This window comes from Bubalus kerabau, chromosome 15 (assembly GCF_029407905.1).
Source record: "Bubalus kerabau isolate K-KA32 ecotype Philippines breed swamp buffalo chromosome 15, PCC_UOA_SB_1v2, whole genome shotgun sequence".
Classification (NCBI taxonomy): Eukaryota; Metazoa; Chordata; class Mammalia; order Artiodactyla; family Bovidae; genus Bubalus; species Bubalus kerabau.
The window spans coordinates 44,831,374-44,849,625 of record NC_073638.1 but is presented as its reverse complement, the minus strand read 5'-3'; the positions used below and the strand labels follow the sequence as shown (position 1 = coordinate 44,849,625).

At 37.6% G+C, this 18,252-nt stretch overlaps 1 protein-coding gene across 1 annotated transcript; it reads left to right on the top strand.

Moving 5' to 3' along the window:
- Window positions 1–11,511: 11,511 nt before the first annotated feature.
- LOC129628670 (olfactory receptor 502-like) lies at window positions 11,512–12,567 on the top strand. The gene has a single exon (XM_055548154.1). It carries the CDS (start codon window positions 11,605–11,607, stop codon window positions 12,565–12,567), a length of 963 nt encoding a protein of 320 aa, XP_055404129.1. The 5' UTR covers window positions 11,512–11,604.
- Window positions 12,568–18,252: the final 5,685 nt, after the last annotated feature.

Here is an 18,252-nt window from a genome sequence, read left to right as displayed (position 1 = left end):
GCTACTTCATGTAGTCCTCACAAATCTCTGTGTTTGGAATTTTTCATTCTGATTTTATAAAAGATCAAGTGAGTTGTAGAGTGGTTAAGTGAATATGGAAGTCATGCATTTGTTCAACACATATTGACTAAATGAATACAACGGGCTAGACAATGTTGTACATGAGAAACACAAAACGTAACCAGACACATAGGATCTCTGTGATGTGAGAGTGAATGGCTACTTTGGTTTGTGGAGTTTGGGACACTCTCTCTGAGGAGGTAACATGCTTAAATGGAGAACAGAATGGCAATAAGCAACCAGCAGGTAAAGATTAGGGGAGAGAGCATTAACCGCGTGGTTCACAACCAATTCAAGGACTCTAAGGTGGGAAACTCATCTACCCAAGCAATCTTCCTAGACCCAAATGGCTTGTCTTTGTGACCACTCCACTCTCCTCTGAAGTTTTTTGTCTATTTACCTCTAAAGGAAACTTTTTCAATTTTATTGCTTTAGCTATCACTTACCTTGTATGACTCTCCAATTCTGACTTCTATTATATAGAAAGCTCCAATTTGCTTTGGCACATTTCCAGGCCAAAATGTCCTCAAAGTATTGAATGTAAGATTTTCAAACCAGAATTGGCCACATTTCCCATACATGTCAGAGTTCCCTCCCGTACTTCCTATTTGAGTTAGTTACCGACACCAGAGAGCTACCATGAGATTCCATTTTTTACTCCTTCTCCATTTTCATAATTCCAGATGACTTGTTTGCCAACATCTTTATCACCTTTTTTTTTTTAATTACCCGTTATTTTCCTGGACCTATCCCACAGAGTGTATATGGTGCTCCCTTAGTTGGTTATTTGTCACAAGTTCCCTGTGTTTTCATTTTATTTACCACATTGTGACTTGTTGTTAGATTTCCAAATACAGAATATATCACTGCTGCTGCTGCTAAGTTGCTTCAGTCATGTCCAACTCTGTGCGACCCCATAGATGGCAGCCTACCAGACTTCTCCATCCTTGGGATTCTCCAGGCAAGAGTACTGGAGAGGGTTGCCATGAATATATCACTAATAGTGTCAAAAGCAGTGAATAGATGCATATTCCTTATAGAAGGAAATCCAAATACCCCAACATGCTATTTGATGCTCATCACAAATGGATCCCAAGGCACTGCTCCTGGCCTAGTTTCTGCTACATCCCTCTGCCTACCCTACGCTCAAACCAGACCATGTTGCCCTCTATTTACCAAACACATCATGATCCATATTGCTGTTGCACCTTTGCACATGGTGTCCCCTCTGCCTCAGTTTCTCCTCCCCTATTTTACTTCTATTAGACTTTTACTAAGTTTTCGGGCCCTAACTTGAATTACTTTGATTCCTCACCTTCTCTTTTTATCCACATTTTCTAGATTCCAGGATCCTAACTAAAAAATGTCTTCTTTCTATTCCATCACTCATGTGTTTCTTTTTTTTTTTTTTTACCAGTCTCTACTTTTTCCATCATCTAGATCTATCGTTCAGCACCTACCACATTTTCTCTATCAAATATATGATTATGTTATATATCTTCTCATTTTCAACATGTTTCATATATCCTTTTCTTACAAACGTGCTAATTCTAATAACTTCTAAACTTCATTGCATGCTTCAGTTATTGCTGTTGTTCAGTCACTAAGTCATGTCTGCCTCTGCGACCCAATGGACTGCAGCACACCAGGCTCCTCTGGCGTCCACTATCTCCCAGAGTTTCTTTAAATTCCTGTCCATTGAGTTGGTGATGCTATCTCATACATCCTCTTCGCTATCCTAAGAGATAAATGCTATTAATATGACCGTATTGCCTGGAAAATCCCATGGACGGAGGAGCCTGGTAGGCTGCAGTCCATGGGGTCGCAAAGAGTTGGACACAACTCAGCAGCTTCACTTTCACTTTTCACTTTCATGTATTGGAGGAGGAAACGGCAACCCACTCCAGTGTTCTTGCCTGGAGAATCCCAGGGATGGCAGAGCCTGGTGGGCTGCTGTCTATGGGGTCTCACAGAGTCGGACATGACTGAAGCGACTTAGCAGCAGCAGCAGCTGGTGAAAAAAGGATAGCTTAGAGAGTTAGTTTGCCAAAGGCAATACAGCTGGTAAGTGTACATGGATAATATTTACACCGCAAGGCAGTGACTATCTGGAGACCCATTTACGGGGCTACTTGATTATTAGGCCTACCCTCATTGCAAGTGCCCTAGCATGGCATTCAAGGTCTTAACCTGTCCAGCCACATCTCCTGTTGCCCTAGATGGGGAACATTCCCGTTTCCCAAATACATGTCCTTCAAGGCTTCTAATTTGCACACATTATTTTCTCTAATCTGCAATATCCTTCCTGAACTTTCCTGCCTGATAGAGGGCTAACACTCTTGAAAATACAGTTCCAATGGCACTGTCCCACAGAAAGCCTGCCTAAATCTCCCGGCTGTGTTAGTCATTTCTACTAGATTCACATGTCATTTTATTAAGATGAAATTTTGTTTTAATTTCCTCCTTCCTCCTACACTAAGACAGGCAGAGACCAGTTTAAAATCTAGTGAATGTAGGTTTTTGAGTAATTTCAGTGACTATTGGAAAAATTGAAATTTCATCCTCTCCAGAAAGCCACTCATTATTATTATATTGCTCGTTTACTAATTCCTCTATAATCCATTTTTAAATGTATAAATAAAATGTATTTTGTGTGCACACATACTAAAGTTACAGGCTGCTCCCAGGAAAGTTTTAAGAATCTTGTCACCTAGCAATGGGAATGCATGTATATAAGTTTTCTTCATGCTCTCTTAATTGAAATAAAGATGGTGAAAAAAAACAACAAACTTCTGAAAATGCCAACAACGTTTGCTTAGAGTCTAAGAGAATGAGACTAGCATTTTCTCATGTTAGGTACTACCCCAATTTCTGTTGAATCGAATCACACTTGAACTACAACAGTGGTCATCTACTAAGGGGCATATTGAACTCTCCAGGGTAGCTTTGTCAAAATCGAACATCTCTACCCATATCTACCACAAGTTCTTAGCAGGCCTTGCCAAGAAGAGAAATCTCTGGCATATGAGGGTACATGTCCTCTGTATAGTCTTTCTCACTAGTTATTGTTGAGAATTTTTGACTTGGATGATTCTTTTCAAATTCTTGGCTTTTTCCCATACAATTCTTGTACAGTAATGATAGAAGATTATGCCAGTATGATACTATGTTCATTGTTCCCAATTGCCCTGGCAGGAACTGGAGAGAAGAAAATCTGTAACATATTTTCATCCCTTCTGTTTGTTTTTCCCAAGCACTACTCTCTTTATTAATCTGGATTTTGCTTTGAATTCAGCATCCTATTCAGAACTGTGAAGTTCTTCAAAGCTTCCCCAGTACTGTTTCCTGGGTTCCAACTCTACCAGGCATAAGGAACTTTCAACATTCTCACTTCCTAGATTGTCTATACGCATATTTTAATATTTTCTAACAGGCTATTAATATCTACCGGTACTTGATTATTAGAAGATACAGAATAATCACTGTAAAGAGAAAAAAAATCCTATAATGTCCATGTTCTACACAAGGAAAAACACCTTCTAGTCTCTCAAATTCATGAAGTAGTAAGCTAGAGGAAGAACTTACAGTCTCATATCTCAGATGTGGCTTTCTGCAATACTTTCTGTGATTTCAAATATTTCATATTTCAGGGATAATTTTTAAAGCAATTTTTCCTTTTGAATGCCTGTGATGAGTCCCTCTGAAATTAGTCTCCCTAACACAAAAGGTAGTATCTTCTCCATTCATTAAGGATGGAGCTCAGTACCATAAAGATTTTAATGAGAGTCCTTTGGCCACAGGAGACCATTATCTTAGACTACTGTTTTAGATACCAGGAGTCTTATGCTCTGTGATCCCAATGTGATGTCCTCCAAAAATGTTTTAAAATTCTGTTCTACATAAGTGTAATGATGTTTATACTTACAATTCTGAAGAACAAAGTGATGGAAACAAGTTGCTAAAAATAAACCTAGGGATTTAGATGATCCCCTCAGGCATATTTTACTTACTACACAATACCATTTCTTTTATAATTCTGAAAATTTGCCAAGTCCCTAAAAACTACACTACCCTATACACAGGTCAACTGGAATGGCATGCCATGAGAAGTTATTACCTGGAGAATCATTCAAAAGAAGATTAGTAAAAAGAAGATTTTTATCTGGATCACATTAAACTGTAGAAAATGCTTAAAGAGACGGGAACACCAAACCACCTTACTTACCTCCTGAGAAACTTGTATGCAGGTCAAGAAGCAATAGTTAGAACTGAACCTGGAAAACAGACTCATTCAAAATTGGGAAAGGAGTACGTAAAGTCTGTATACTGTCACCCTGCTAATTTAACTTATATGCAGAGTACATCAAGTGAAATGCCAGGCTGGATGAAGCACAAGCTGGAATCAAGACAGCTGGAGAAATATCAATAACCTCAGATATGCAGATGACACCACCCTTATGGCAGAAAATGAAGAACTCAAAAGCCTCTTGATTAAAGTGAAAGAGGAGAGAAAAAAGCTGGTTTGAAACTCAACATTCAAAAAACAAAGGTCATGGCATCTGGTTCCATCACTTCATGGCAAATAGATGAGGAGAAAAATGGAAACAGTTACCAACTATTTTCTTGGGCTCCAAAACCACTGCAGATGGTGATTGCAGCCATGAAATTGAAAGACGCTTGCTCCTTGGAAGAAAAGCTGTGACAAACCTAGACAGTGTATTAAAAAGCAGAGACATCACTTTGCTGACAAAGGTCTGTATAGTCAAAACTGTTCTTACAGTTGTCAAGTATGATGAGAGTTGGACCATATAGAAGGCTGAGTGCCGAAGAAGTGATGCTTTTGAATTGTGCTGGAGAAGACTCTAGAGAGTCCTCTGAACAGCAAGGAGATCAAACCAATCAATCCTAAAGGAAATCAACCCTGAATATTCATTAGAAGGACTGATGCTGAAGCTGAAGCTCCAATACTTTGGCCACCTGATGTAAAGAGCAGACTCTGGAAAAGACCCTGATGCTGAGAAATACTGAGGGCAGGAAGAGAAGGGGGCAACAGAGGATGAGAGGGTTGGATGGCATCACCGACTCAATGGATATGAGTTTGAGCAAACTCTGAGAGATAGTGAGGAACAGGGAAGCCTGGTGTGCTATAGTCCATAGGGTCACAAAGAGTCAGACAAGATTTAGAGACTGAACAACAACAAAATATAAAATTAACACACAGCATAAACACTATGATTTCTCCCTTAGAGGCAACTATTCTATAGAAGACCTGGCTGTGAAGGAAAATTCCATTTCATATAAATCCCCAGTTACTGTACTGACATTTATAAAATCTACAAATGGCTCCTAATTGCCTCTCCCATCAGCTTGGCCTTTAAGGTCTTCATCATCTGTACTACCTTCTACCTAATGTGCTACTAAGTCTTATCTCCAATAAGTCTTATCTCTTATGTCCAATAACAATCCAACACTTAATACAAACCAGTGAACATGCTATCTTCTGCTTAATATTTGCTCTTTCCTCATTATGTGCTCTGTTCTGTCAAAAAAAAGAATAGCTTCTTCTAATTTGAGTCATTCAAACTCTTGCCCACTCTTTTTAAGGTTCAGCATAAATGCTACCTCATTTTTAAGAAGCCCCTTGCTTGAATGATGCATAAGAACAGAGAGAAATTGCAGTCATTAAGTATGAGTTCTATGAGGAGAGACACTTTGGATGACCTCCACTGGACACAGAACCTCAATGCTAGCAGATGTAGTGTTGCAATCCAGATAGCTCTACATAGCAATAAATTGGGATTTTCTGAAGCTAGGCAGAGAGTTTTGTGCCTTTCCCCAATCTCCCTTACCAGGCCAGTGAACACTTCAACTTCTTTGAGACTCAGCTGCTAATATATTCTTTTGAGATTTACTGGTGGCTGAAAAGAATATAATTGATTCGAAATATCTGAAACTGCATGCCCTCATTCCCATGGTGCCCCATGGCCAACAACTTAATGATATAGTATTTAAAAGCAACAATGACAAAAACACCCTGTTGTCATATGGTAGGACAGCTCTGTTGTGTCATTCATGGTTCAGTGCTCCTATGGTTTCAAACTGAAGCTACACTTCAGTAGAACCCACATCTTTATCCAGCTTCTCCCCACACCTGTCCTGCCTCTCCCTCTCCTTACGTTTTCTTCTGAGCTCATTCCTCAGTAAATCACTCACATATGAATTACAGTTTAAGGTCCTGTTTTAGAGACACTGTCTTCATTAAAAAAAAAACAAAACAACTTTCACTAATCAGTTTAGTTCGCACATGTAGAATCAGCTTGTCTATTTATACAAACTGTCCTTCTAGAATTTTGACCCATATTCATTGAATGCATGCATCAAGTTTTGGAAAACTGGCACCTTACTTTTTTTTTTTTTACTTACTTATTATTTACTTACTTATTTTATTGTGTCTTCCAATCATGAACATGGTATATCTCACTCCATTATTTATATCTTCTTTCTCTCAGCTGTTCTATAAATTTTAGTGAAGACGTGTTGTATAGCTTTCCATAAATTTATTCCTAAATACTATGGTTTTTAACATGTTTTATGAAATATATTTTTATTTTAATCTTTCCATTGTTTGTTGGAGTATACAAAAATAATATTTCTTTTATATATTAAGAATGTTATCCTCTGATCTTACTAAATGAGTTACAGTACATGTTTTATAGATTTCTTAGAATGTTCTGCATGAACACATCTACAAATGGAGGCAGTTTCACTTATTTCTGTTTCAACTATATACTTAAAAAATTTTTTTTTGTCTTTTATAAATAGCTGGGACCTCCAGTATAATGCTGAATAAAAGTAGTGATGGTGAACCTCCTTATTTTTTTTCCCAAGTGTAGGTGAAAGTAATTTAATCTTTTACCATTAAGAATGATGTTAGCTGAAAGATTTTCATAGATGCTCATTATCAGTATTATTGTTGGTGCTGATATTCCTCTCTTCTCCTTTCCTGCTTTCTTTTGGGTTGTTTAAATTATAAAAATTTCACTTAAATCTTTCCATTGGCATTTTGGCATACTTCTTGCATTATACTGCTTAGGGGTTACTCTCAGGATAAGAATATATGTTGCCAAATTCAGTTGTCAATATATATAAACTAAATTCAGTTTACTTAGGACCTGAGTCTCCTGCATTGCAGGCAGATTCTTTACCTTCTGAGCCACCAGAGATTCCCCAATAATGTAGTAATTCACACAAAATATGGAGACCCTGCAATCCTATACGCTGATTTTCCACCTTCCACCTTTAATGCTATACTTGTCAGACATATGTCTTACGTCTCTATTCATAAAGACCCCACTTGACAATATTACTTTTTTTGTTTCGGTAAGTTTTATGTATTTTAAAGGAATTAAAAAGGAAGAGAGTTCCAGAAAAACATCTATTTCTGCTTGATTGACTATGCCAAAGCCTTTGACTGTGTGGATCACGTTAAACTGTGGAAAATTCTGAAAGAAATGGGAATACCAGACCACTTGACCTGCCTCTTGAGAAACCTATATGCAGGTCAGGAAGCAACAGTTAGAACTGGACATGGAACAACAGACTGGTTCCAAATAGGAAAAGGAGTGCGTCAAGGCTGTATATTGTCACCCTGCTTATTTAACTTATATGCAGAGTACATCGTGAGAAACGCTGGGCTGGAAGAAACACAAGCTGGAATCAAGATTGCCGGGAGAAATATCAATAACCTCAGATATGCAGATGACATCACCCATATGGCAGAAAATGAAGAGGAACTAAAAAGCCTCTTGATGAAAGTGAAAGAGGAGAGTGAAAAAGTTGGCTTAAAGCTCAACATTGAGAAAACGAAGATCATGGCATCTGGTCCCATGACTTCATGGGAAATAGATGGGGAAACAGTGGAAACAGTGTCAGACTTTATTTTGGGGGGCTCCAAAATCACTGCAGATGGTGACTGCAGCCATGAAATTAAAAGATGCTTACTCCTTGGAAGGAAAGTTATGACCAACCTAGATAGCATATTCAAAAGCAGAGATATTACTTTGCCAACAAAGGTCCATCTAGTCAAGGTTATGGTTTTTCCAGTGGTCATGTATGGATGTGCGAGTTGGACTGTGAAGAAGGCTGAGCGCCGAAGAATTGATGCTTTTGAACTGCGGTGTTGGAGAAGACTCTTGAGAGTCCCCCGGACTGCAAGGAGATCCAACAAGTCCATTCTAAAGGAGATCAGTCCTGGGTGTTTTTTGGAAGGACTGATGCTAAAGCGGAAACTCCAATACTTTGGCTACCTCATGCAAAGAGTTGACTCATTGGAAAAGACCCTGAAGCTGGGAGGGATTGGGGGCAGGAGGAGATGGCTGGACGGCATCACCAACTCAATGGACATGAGTTTGAGTGAACTCCAGGAGCTGGTGATGGACAGGGAGGCCTGGCGTGCTGCGATTCATGGGGTCGCAAAGAGTCAGACATGACTGAGCGACTGAACTGAACTGAACTGAAGAGGAATACAATATTTTTTATATTTAACCAGTTTCTCATTTTAGATTCTCTTCATTCATTTTTGAAAATCAGACACTTCCATTCTCTCCTTGAAGTCTTGCTCCTCCTGCTTGTATACAAAGGTCCTGCTATGGCGACAGTGGCTTGATTTCCTAGGGATGTGTGCAAACCCAGAGATTCTTTTTTAGAAATGACCATATAAGGAACAGGAAAAGAATGTCTATGTAATGAATCCTAGCCTCCCCTGGTTGGAGTTGCCCCTGGGGCCATAGCTTCTTCCATATCTGGGAGGCACTTGTTTTTGGACTGAGCAGACTTCTAATGCCTTCCTAGAAGGTCTTGGGTTTCAGAGAAGGAATGGAGCAAGCATTAAAGTGAAGCTGTTAGTCAGTAGCACTGAAAGTGGGAAACTATCAATATGAGTCAGAACCATCCAGTACAAGTTGCTTGAGTTCATCAGTGTCAGTTCTCTTATCTGATAAATGAGGATAATAAAAGTACCTACATCATAAAATTGTCAAGAGAATTAAATATGTGAAAATTGTTAAGCACAGTTCTTAGCAAAAGTGAGCCCTGAATGATTGATTGTTCTTACCATTTCATTGATGGCAAATCCCAGTTCCTCAAAAACGAAGCCTCAGAGGCTGATATAGGAGATAACAGATTTAGGATTAGCAAGATAATTAACTTGGGATTGAATATTAGGGTTGAAAATACCTGTATTGTGCTACTATCCATCTACTCAAAAGGTACTACTCAGAAAGGGATTGCTTTAAGGTTACTGACAGTGAGAGACTATTTCTTATCTGGAAGCCATCCCTTTACTTTGTAGTTCTCTAGAGGACTTTTAAAGCTTTTGCTTTTTTACTTTTGATATAATTAATACACATGTTCAATTTTTTTTGTTATTTAAAATTCAACTTTCCATATTCTACAACATATTATCCCAAAGTAGTTAATAGCATGTCTTATAAGTATCAACATAGTTACTTATCAAAAACATATATTGAATGGATAAATCTAAAATTATCTTTTTATACCTGAAATTTAGTACTATTTCTTAATTGGAAATATCAAAGAAAATCTGGAATTTATCTCTAAGACAATTTATTGTGTTGTACTTTCTAGTAAATTATTAAATGAAGGTTATAGAAGCATGTATAACTATCTCAATAGAAGCAAAAGAATAAATTGACCACTTGAGAATTGAAAGACTCTTGAAATATTAGTTGCTTTGGTGTGTGAATTGAACTGTTCAGTATTCACTATGGAACATAATGACATTTCAACGTTGCTTTTGAATTCACATTAGAATCTCTAGATTCTTCAGAGATTTACCCCCAAAGGCAAACAAAAATTAAAGATAGCTTTATAATCACAGTCACCATGATTTGTTACAGAAAGATGAATTCTTATTCCAGGAGGTAAGATTTTAGCTTTTGTTAATGAATCTGTTGTATTGATTTTCATTTACTATTTGAGAACATTCTACTCCCTAAAGTTGCCTCTGAATTCACAAGTTAGAGTTGGGGAACAGGGTGGTTTTAATCAAGCAACTAGTAGGTAATGTTAGCTGCGGAGCTGTTTCTGCCATCAATTTCATGTGTAGTCAGTTTCAAGCATAGTCCATAACAAGGATCCTTTGTTCCTGATCTATAACAAGGAAATTCATATGGCCTTTCAACACTCTCCAAACTCAGCACTCCAACATAATGCTAGTAAATTTACTCCAGAGATGTTTGGGCATTTACTGGTATTTAAAGATTTCAATTGAAGATTAAAAAATTGAAGGATATTATATCTATTTTTGTAAAAAGAATTATTTTGTTTATGGATCTGTTGCTTTAGCTTCAAGAGAATAACACATCACGTAAAGCTCAGGACTTAAGTCAGCAGTTTCAGAAATGAGGACCACTAACTAGGTGATCATTCTTAAGATTTTGAACCACACTTTATTCAGTTATAGATTATGTTGAAAATATTTCATTCTATAAAAGTCCAATTAGAAAACATTGCTAAAGTAGGAAGTAATTTGGTTTGTTTGAATAAATGTATTTTAATTATGTACTTATATCAATCACGCTTTTTGCATAGTGATTACATCAATATTTCAGACTACCTAATAATCTTTTTAATTTAAAAAATCCGCAACCCTAATTTGAAATTGGTTTCTGTTATACTATCAAGAACATTTTTATTTCTCCTTTAAAAAACTTTTAAGGGATAAATATTGTGAAATACATAACTAACTAGAAATACATAACTATGTATAAAAGAGATATACATAACTGCCAGAAGGCTTAAAGGATAATCTGTTATACACTCATTGCCAGGTGTAATGGACTTTGTAGTCAGTATTATTTATTGCGTGGTTACTATAGTCAGATTTTTTTGGACTTCATATTTTGACTCTATCAATTGCTATATGATCTTGTACAACTTATATAGCCTCCTCAGATTCACTCACCTATAAAATATAAAAATTAATATTTTATGAAAAATAGACTATAAACACCCACTATATAGATATACTAAATACCAGACTAAATTATAAGCATAGACTATATATATACACACACACTAAATTATAAGCATATAAATATAAAATGCTTAAACTGATGCTTATAATTTAGTAACCAATAATAAAATTTAGCTATTAATCAAATCTCTATTATAAAACCCTACACATTTCTTTTCTAATTTTTTAATTATACTCATTGATTTTTTTTATCTCATTTGTGATATTTGTTCTATGAATTTAAATCCACTTTAAATGCATTTTGGACACAATATGATACAAAAGGTAAAAGATATTATTTCAAGAAAGTTTTCTTGTAATTCTGCTGTAAATAATTTAAAAAATCCAGATAGTCTCACAACTGCATGTAACTATGCACTGATTCTTGAATATCTTTATTTATAATCACACCCTATATCTGTACTAAAGAAAATAAAATCATCAAATTTACAATTTCTTTAATGCAGTGTTTCATCATAGGTTCATTTTGGTAGCAGCTACCTTATCTCATGGATTCCCTGTGGCAGAGGAACGATACTACAATGACAGGGTTCATGTTACTGGGCTTAACAAATGATCCAGTCCTTCGAATCATCCTCTTCATGATCATCCTCTGTATCTACCTGGTGACCATATGTGGGAATCTCAGCACAATCATTCTTATCAGAATCTCGTCTCAGCTCCATCATCCTATGTATTTTTTCTTGAGCCACTTGGCCATTGCTGACATGGGCTATTCATCTTCTGTTACACCCAATATGCTTGTAAACTTCCTGGTGGAGAAAAATACCATCTCCTATCCTGGATGTGCCATCCAGCTTGGTTCAGCTGTTTTCTTTGGGTCAACTGAGTGCATCCTTCTGGCTGCCATGGCATATGATCGCTTCATAGCAATCTGCAGCCCACTGCTTTATTCCACGAAAATGTCCACACAAGTCTGTATTCAGTTACTCATAGTGGCCTACATAGGTGGTTTTTTCAATGCCTCCTCCTTTACAATTTCCTTCTATTTTTTACAGTTCTGTGGACCAAATAAAGTCAATCATTTTTTCTGCGATTTTGCTCCTTTGGTTGAACTCTCCTGTTCTGACATCAGTATCCCTGCAGCTGTCCCCTCATTTACGGCTGGCTCCATCATTGTGGTCACAGTGACTGTCATAGCTGTATCCTACATCTACATCCTCATCACCATCCTGAGGATGCACTCCACCGAGGGGCGCCACAAAGCCTTCTCCACCTGCACGTCCCACCTCACAGCAGTCACTGTGTTCTATGGGACCATCACGTTCATTTACGTGATGCCCAAGTCCAGCTACTCAACTGACCAGAACAAGGTGGTGTCTGTGTTCTACATGGTGGTGATCCCCATGTTGAACCCCCTCATCTACAGCCTCAGGAGCAATGAGATTAAGGGGGCTCTGAAGAGAGCTTGGCAGAAAAATACTTTTGTAGTGAAGCCTGTTATTTCATAGGATTTGATACAATAATATGCCATATATATAATAATAAGAGGAAATTAAGTGTTTGTGGTTTAAATATATGCATCACATTATCCTGGTTGCTATCTTTTAGTAAAGGTAGGGAGAAGATTTTCAGATACCTAATTGTGAATCAAAGACCCATAGTAAGTTTCCTTTAATAAAATTAAACTTACAATTAAGAAAAAAATTGGTTCATATAAACATATTTCATCTTTTAAAATCATTTTAAAATGTTATTCATATTTTTTTTCAAAAATTGTACTCTACCATAGGATTATTGTATCTCCAAACATTTAAGCCTGTGTGCATTTTCAACTGCAGTCTATTCTGTAATAAGGGAGATAAACTATAGTTTTGCTTGTGTACATTCTGAGAGGAAATGAAAAAGTGGAATCTGAAAGTTTCTGGAGATGTTCTTGCAGGAAGCAGAACAGAACATATACTTGTTCTCTCAGGTATATGCTGAGCATGGACTTTAAGGATCCATAAATTCTGGCCTATGTTCCTAGTCTCTGGCTCCGGTCACCACCCAGAGGGCCCCCAGGGAAGAATAGAAGTCCCTGACTGACTTGTGAATTCTGTCAGGTTCAACAGTGATTTCTCTCTAGGAATTAGCAGGGTCCTGCTTGGTGTGCTGTGGTCCATGGGGTTGCAAAGAGTCGGACCCAAATCGGTGACTGAACAACCAAAAAAACTCCTCAGGGACTGAATGGAACAAGCTCTTGGAGTGACTTGTTCATGGTCAGGCTTACATCCTTCTCAGGAAGCTGGAAGGAACTGGATTGTTCTGCCTGAATTTGTGACTGTTTCCTGGAGATGCTCAATCAACCTCTCTGTGCTGATGACAACTGAATTTGTTGAGCTTTCCTGTCCCCTCTTTAATGTTTCAGGCACAGATTCTATATTTTTGCTCCCAGAGTCATGGGGCATTAATCATTTCCTTCATTCACTTATTCTTTCATACATTCAAAAAGCATATTGAGTTACTCTTGTATTCCAGAGACAGTCACAGGCCATTGGAAATAGAAGTTACAAGAACCTAATATATTTTCTCTCATAGTATTTATTTCCAGAGAAGGCAATGGCACCCCACTCCAGTACTTTTGCCTGGAAAATCCCATGGATGGAGGAGCCTGGTAGGCTGCAGTCCATGGGGTAGCTAGGAGTCAGACACGACTGAGCGACTTCACTTTCACTTTTCACTTTCATGCATTGGAGAAGGAAATGGCAACTCACTCCAGTGTTCTTGCCTGGAGAATCCCAGGGACAGGGGAGCCTGGTGGGCTGCTGTCTCTGGGGTCACACAGAGTTGGACACGACTGAAGCGACTTAGCAGCAGCAGCAGCAGTATTTATTTCATAGCATAAGCGTAATAATAAAACCAACAAGTTAGTGATTCAGACTATGTGAAGGGGGTAGGGGTATAGAGAAAGAAAAAGCAGACAGACTAATGAAGCTTAACCTGCCAGTGCAGGAAGTGTTAGTGTTGACTTCATTGGGAAGCTAACATCCGAGCAACATCTGAGGTGAAGACACTCACTGCCTATTGTATAGGATGTTACCTGTGTACACTTGTGCAAGTCTAATATTCCACTCACGTTTACCTTTAGGATTATGACAGGTTTGGTAATTTGAATCAACTCCATGGTGAGCACAACAAAAACAAATGGTAGGATGCTTAAGATAAAATATCACAGAAGAGATTATAGTATAAGGAATTGCTTTACCAGGGACTGTGAGAATCCAGAGAAGTACACCTAACACTCACATATGCTTCAGCAATGAGAGAATTTGACAGGCAAGAAGGAAGTGTTACCATCCCAGGTTTGCATTCAGTGATGTTTGGAGATGAGTGGAACAAATATCAAAGCCTAGGGTACAACTAGATAAGAATTATGGGGATAAGTTTAACATATATCCTCAAGATAAGCAGAAACCCAGTGACCAAGTCTTGCACTTATGTGCAGCCCTGGAGATCTAGAGTCTCAAGCCTTCAACTTGGGTATAAGGTTCTGTCAAGCACAGGTGGTACTTCTGAGTGAACTGAACAATCAAATGAATAACTCAAGCCTCAATTATTCCTACTAAATATTAAACAGGATAACCAACATACACTGAAAAATTGTGACCAGCACCAAGGAAATAAGGTATCACACACATCATGGGAGTCAGTGGAAACAGCAGACAACAGAAACAGAATCATTAAGATATATGATTCCTTAAAAAACTGGAAATACAACTGCCTTATGATCCAGCAATCCCACTGCTGGGCATACACACTGAGGAAACCAGAAGGGAAAGAGACACGTGTACCCCAATGTTCATCACAGCACTGTTTATAATAGCCAGGTCATGGAAGCAACCTAGATGTCCATCAGCAGATGAATGGATAAGAAAGCTATGGTACATATACACAATGGAGTATTACTCAGCCATTAAAAAGAATACATTTGAATCAGTTCTAATGAGGTGGATGAAACTGGAGCCTATTATACAGAGTGAAGTAAGCCAGAAAGAAAAACACCAATACAGTATACTAACGCATATATATGGTATTTAGAAAGATGGTAACAATAACCCTGTGTACGAGACAGCAAAAGAGACACTGATGTATAGAGCAGTCTTATGGACTCTGTGAGAGAGGGAGAGGATGGGAAGATTTGGGAGAATGGCATTGAAACACGTAAAATATCATGTATGAAACGAGTTGCCAGCCCAGGTTCGATGCATGATACTGGATGCTTGGGGCTGGTGCACTGGGACGACCCAGAGGGATGGAATGGGGAGGGAGGAGGGAGGAGGGTTCAGGATGGGGAACACATGTATACCTGTGGCAGATTTATTTTGATATTTGGCAAAACTAATACAATTATGTAAAGTTTAAAAATAAAATAAAATAAAAAAAAAAGATATATGGGCATCAGTCTCAGGAGGTTGAACTTTTCTAAGAATCTGTCCATTTCCTTTAGGTTGTCCTTTTTTTTTAGCATATAGTTGCTCAGAATATTCTCTTATGATCTTTTGTATCTCTTGTTGTCTGTTGTAACCTCTCCTTTTTCATTTCTAATTTCATCGATTTGATTTTTCTCCCTTTTTTTCTTGCTGAAATAGAAATTATGAACAACCTAATTACAAACACTGAAATCAAAACAGTGATCAAAAATCTCCCAAAAAACAAAAGCCCAGGGCCAGATGGCTTCACAGGGGAACTCTAGCAAACATTTAGCGAAGAGCTAATGCCTGTTTTTCTGAAACTCTCTCAAAAAACTGCAGAGGAAGGAACACTCACAAACTCATTCTACAAGGCCAGAATCACCCTGATACCAAAACCAGGCAAAGACAACATGAAAAAAGAAAATTACAGGTCAATATCACTGATTAACATAGATGCAGAAATCCTCAATAAAATTCTAGCAAACAGAATTCAACAACACATTAGAAATCTCATACACCATGATTAAGTTGGGTTTATACCAGGGATGCAAGGATTCTTCAATATACACAAATCAATCAATATGATATACCATATTAACAAATTGAAAGATAAAAACCATATGATCATCTCAATACATGTACAAAAAGGCTTCAACAAAATTCAGCACCCATTTATGATAAAAATGTTTCAAAAAATGGGTATAGAAGGAACCTACCTCAATATAGTAAAGGCCATATATGAAAAGCCAACAGCAAACATTATTCTCCATGATTAGAAGCTAAAAACATTCCCTCTAAGATCAGGAACAAGACAAGGATGTCCACTCTCACCACTATTATTCAACATAGTTTTGGAAGTCCTAGTTATGGCAATTAGAGAAGAAAAGGAAATAAAAGGAATCCAGATCAGAAAAGAATAAGTAAAACTCTCACTGTGTGCAGATGGCATGATACCATACATAGAAAACCCTAAAGAAACTATCAGAAAATTACTAGAGCTGATCAGTGAGTTCAGCAAAGTCACAGGATGTAAGGTCAATACACAGAAATCACGTGCATTCCTGTATACTAACAATGAAAATTCATAAAGAGAAATTAAGGCATCAATCCCATTTATCATTGTAACAAAAAGATAAAATATCTAGGAATAAACCTACCTAAGGAGACAAAAGACCTGTATATGGAAAATTATGAAACTGGTGAAAGAAATCAAAGATGACATAAACAGATGAGAGATACTTCATGTTCCTGGATAGGAAGAATCACTATTGTGAAAATGACTAAACTACCTGGAGAATCCCAGGGACAGAGAAGCCTGGTGGGCTGCTGTCTATGGGGTAGCCCAGAGTCGGACACGACTGAAGTGACTTAGTGGCAGCAGCAGCAGCAGCAGCAAGATAGAGACAAAATCAATTATTTCTCTAAATACCAGTAACAAGCAATTAGAAATGAAAATTTAAAAAAAATAATAACATAAATTAATAAAGTATCTAAGGAGAAAAAAATTCCAGAGAAAGTGAAAGTGAAGCCGCTCAGTCGTGTCGGACTCTTTGCAACCCCATGGACTGTAGCCCACCAGGCTCCTCTGTCCATAGAATTCTCCAGGCAAGAGTACTGGAGTGGGTTGCCATTTCTTCCTCTGGGGGATATTCCCGACCCAGGGATTGAACCCAGGTCTCCCACATTACAGTCAGACACTTTACCATCTGAGCCACCAGGGAAGGAGAAAAAAATTCCAGAGAAGAGGAAAGGAAAAAAAGCCATAGAATAATTTAAGGATTAAGGGTTGAAATGTCCCAAATCTGGTTAAAAAAAAAAACTTACCTAAAAATCCCAAAGCATAGTGAATCCCAAAAAAGATACATACATATACATACTCACACATACACTTAGTCTCATAGTTGTGAACATAATAGCAGAGTACTGAAAACCAAAGTGAATCTTGAAAGCAGCAAGAGGAAAACATCACATTATATGCAGGGAACTCTGATATAATTGGGCTTTCCTGCTGGCTCAGATGGTAAGGAATCTGCCTGCAATGCAAAGGCCTGGGTTGGATCCCTGGGTTGGGAAGATCCCCTGGAGAAGGGAATGGCAACCCACTCCAGTATTCTTGCCTGGAGAATTCCATGGACTTAGGAACCTGGCAGTCTATAGCCCATGGGGTTGCAAAGAATCAGACCTGACTGAGCAACTAACATTTTCACTTTCTTTCTAATATAATTAATGCCTGATTTCTAATCAGAAAAAAAAAAGCAATGGAGGTCAAAATCTATTTGAATGAAATATTCAAAGCTGTAAAAGGGAAAATAAACTTTCAACAAAAAATTTTATAATTATAAAACTACCTTTTAAAAATAAAGAAACAATTAAAATATCTTCAGACAAACCACCCTGGAAAGATTTGTTGTCCACAGACCTAAGCTTCAATAAAAAGCTAAAGGAAAAATTATAAGCTGGAGGAAAAAATTCTAAGCTTTAGTTTTGATGTATATGATGTAGTAAAGTACATTAAAAATGAAAGATATGTGTGTATATTATGTATGTGTGGTTTAAGCTGCTAATTGATCATTCTCTATGCATCAATAGAAGCACAATGCAAGAATCAAAAAGCACCAAAAATAAGACATATTATGATCTGGGTTGAGAAACTTAACAAAGTTATCAATTCTACTTATATTAATCTCTAACAGCATGCAATCCTAAATAAAATTCCAAATGGATTTTTTTTTTTAGAGAACA

Coding starts and splice junctions, on each gene's coding strand:
- LOC129628670 (XM_055548154.1), top strand. CDS start 11,605: ATGGATTCCCTGTGGCAGAGGAACGATACTACAATGACAGGGTTCATG.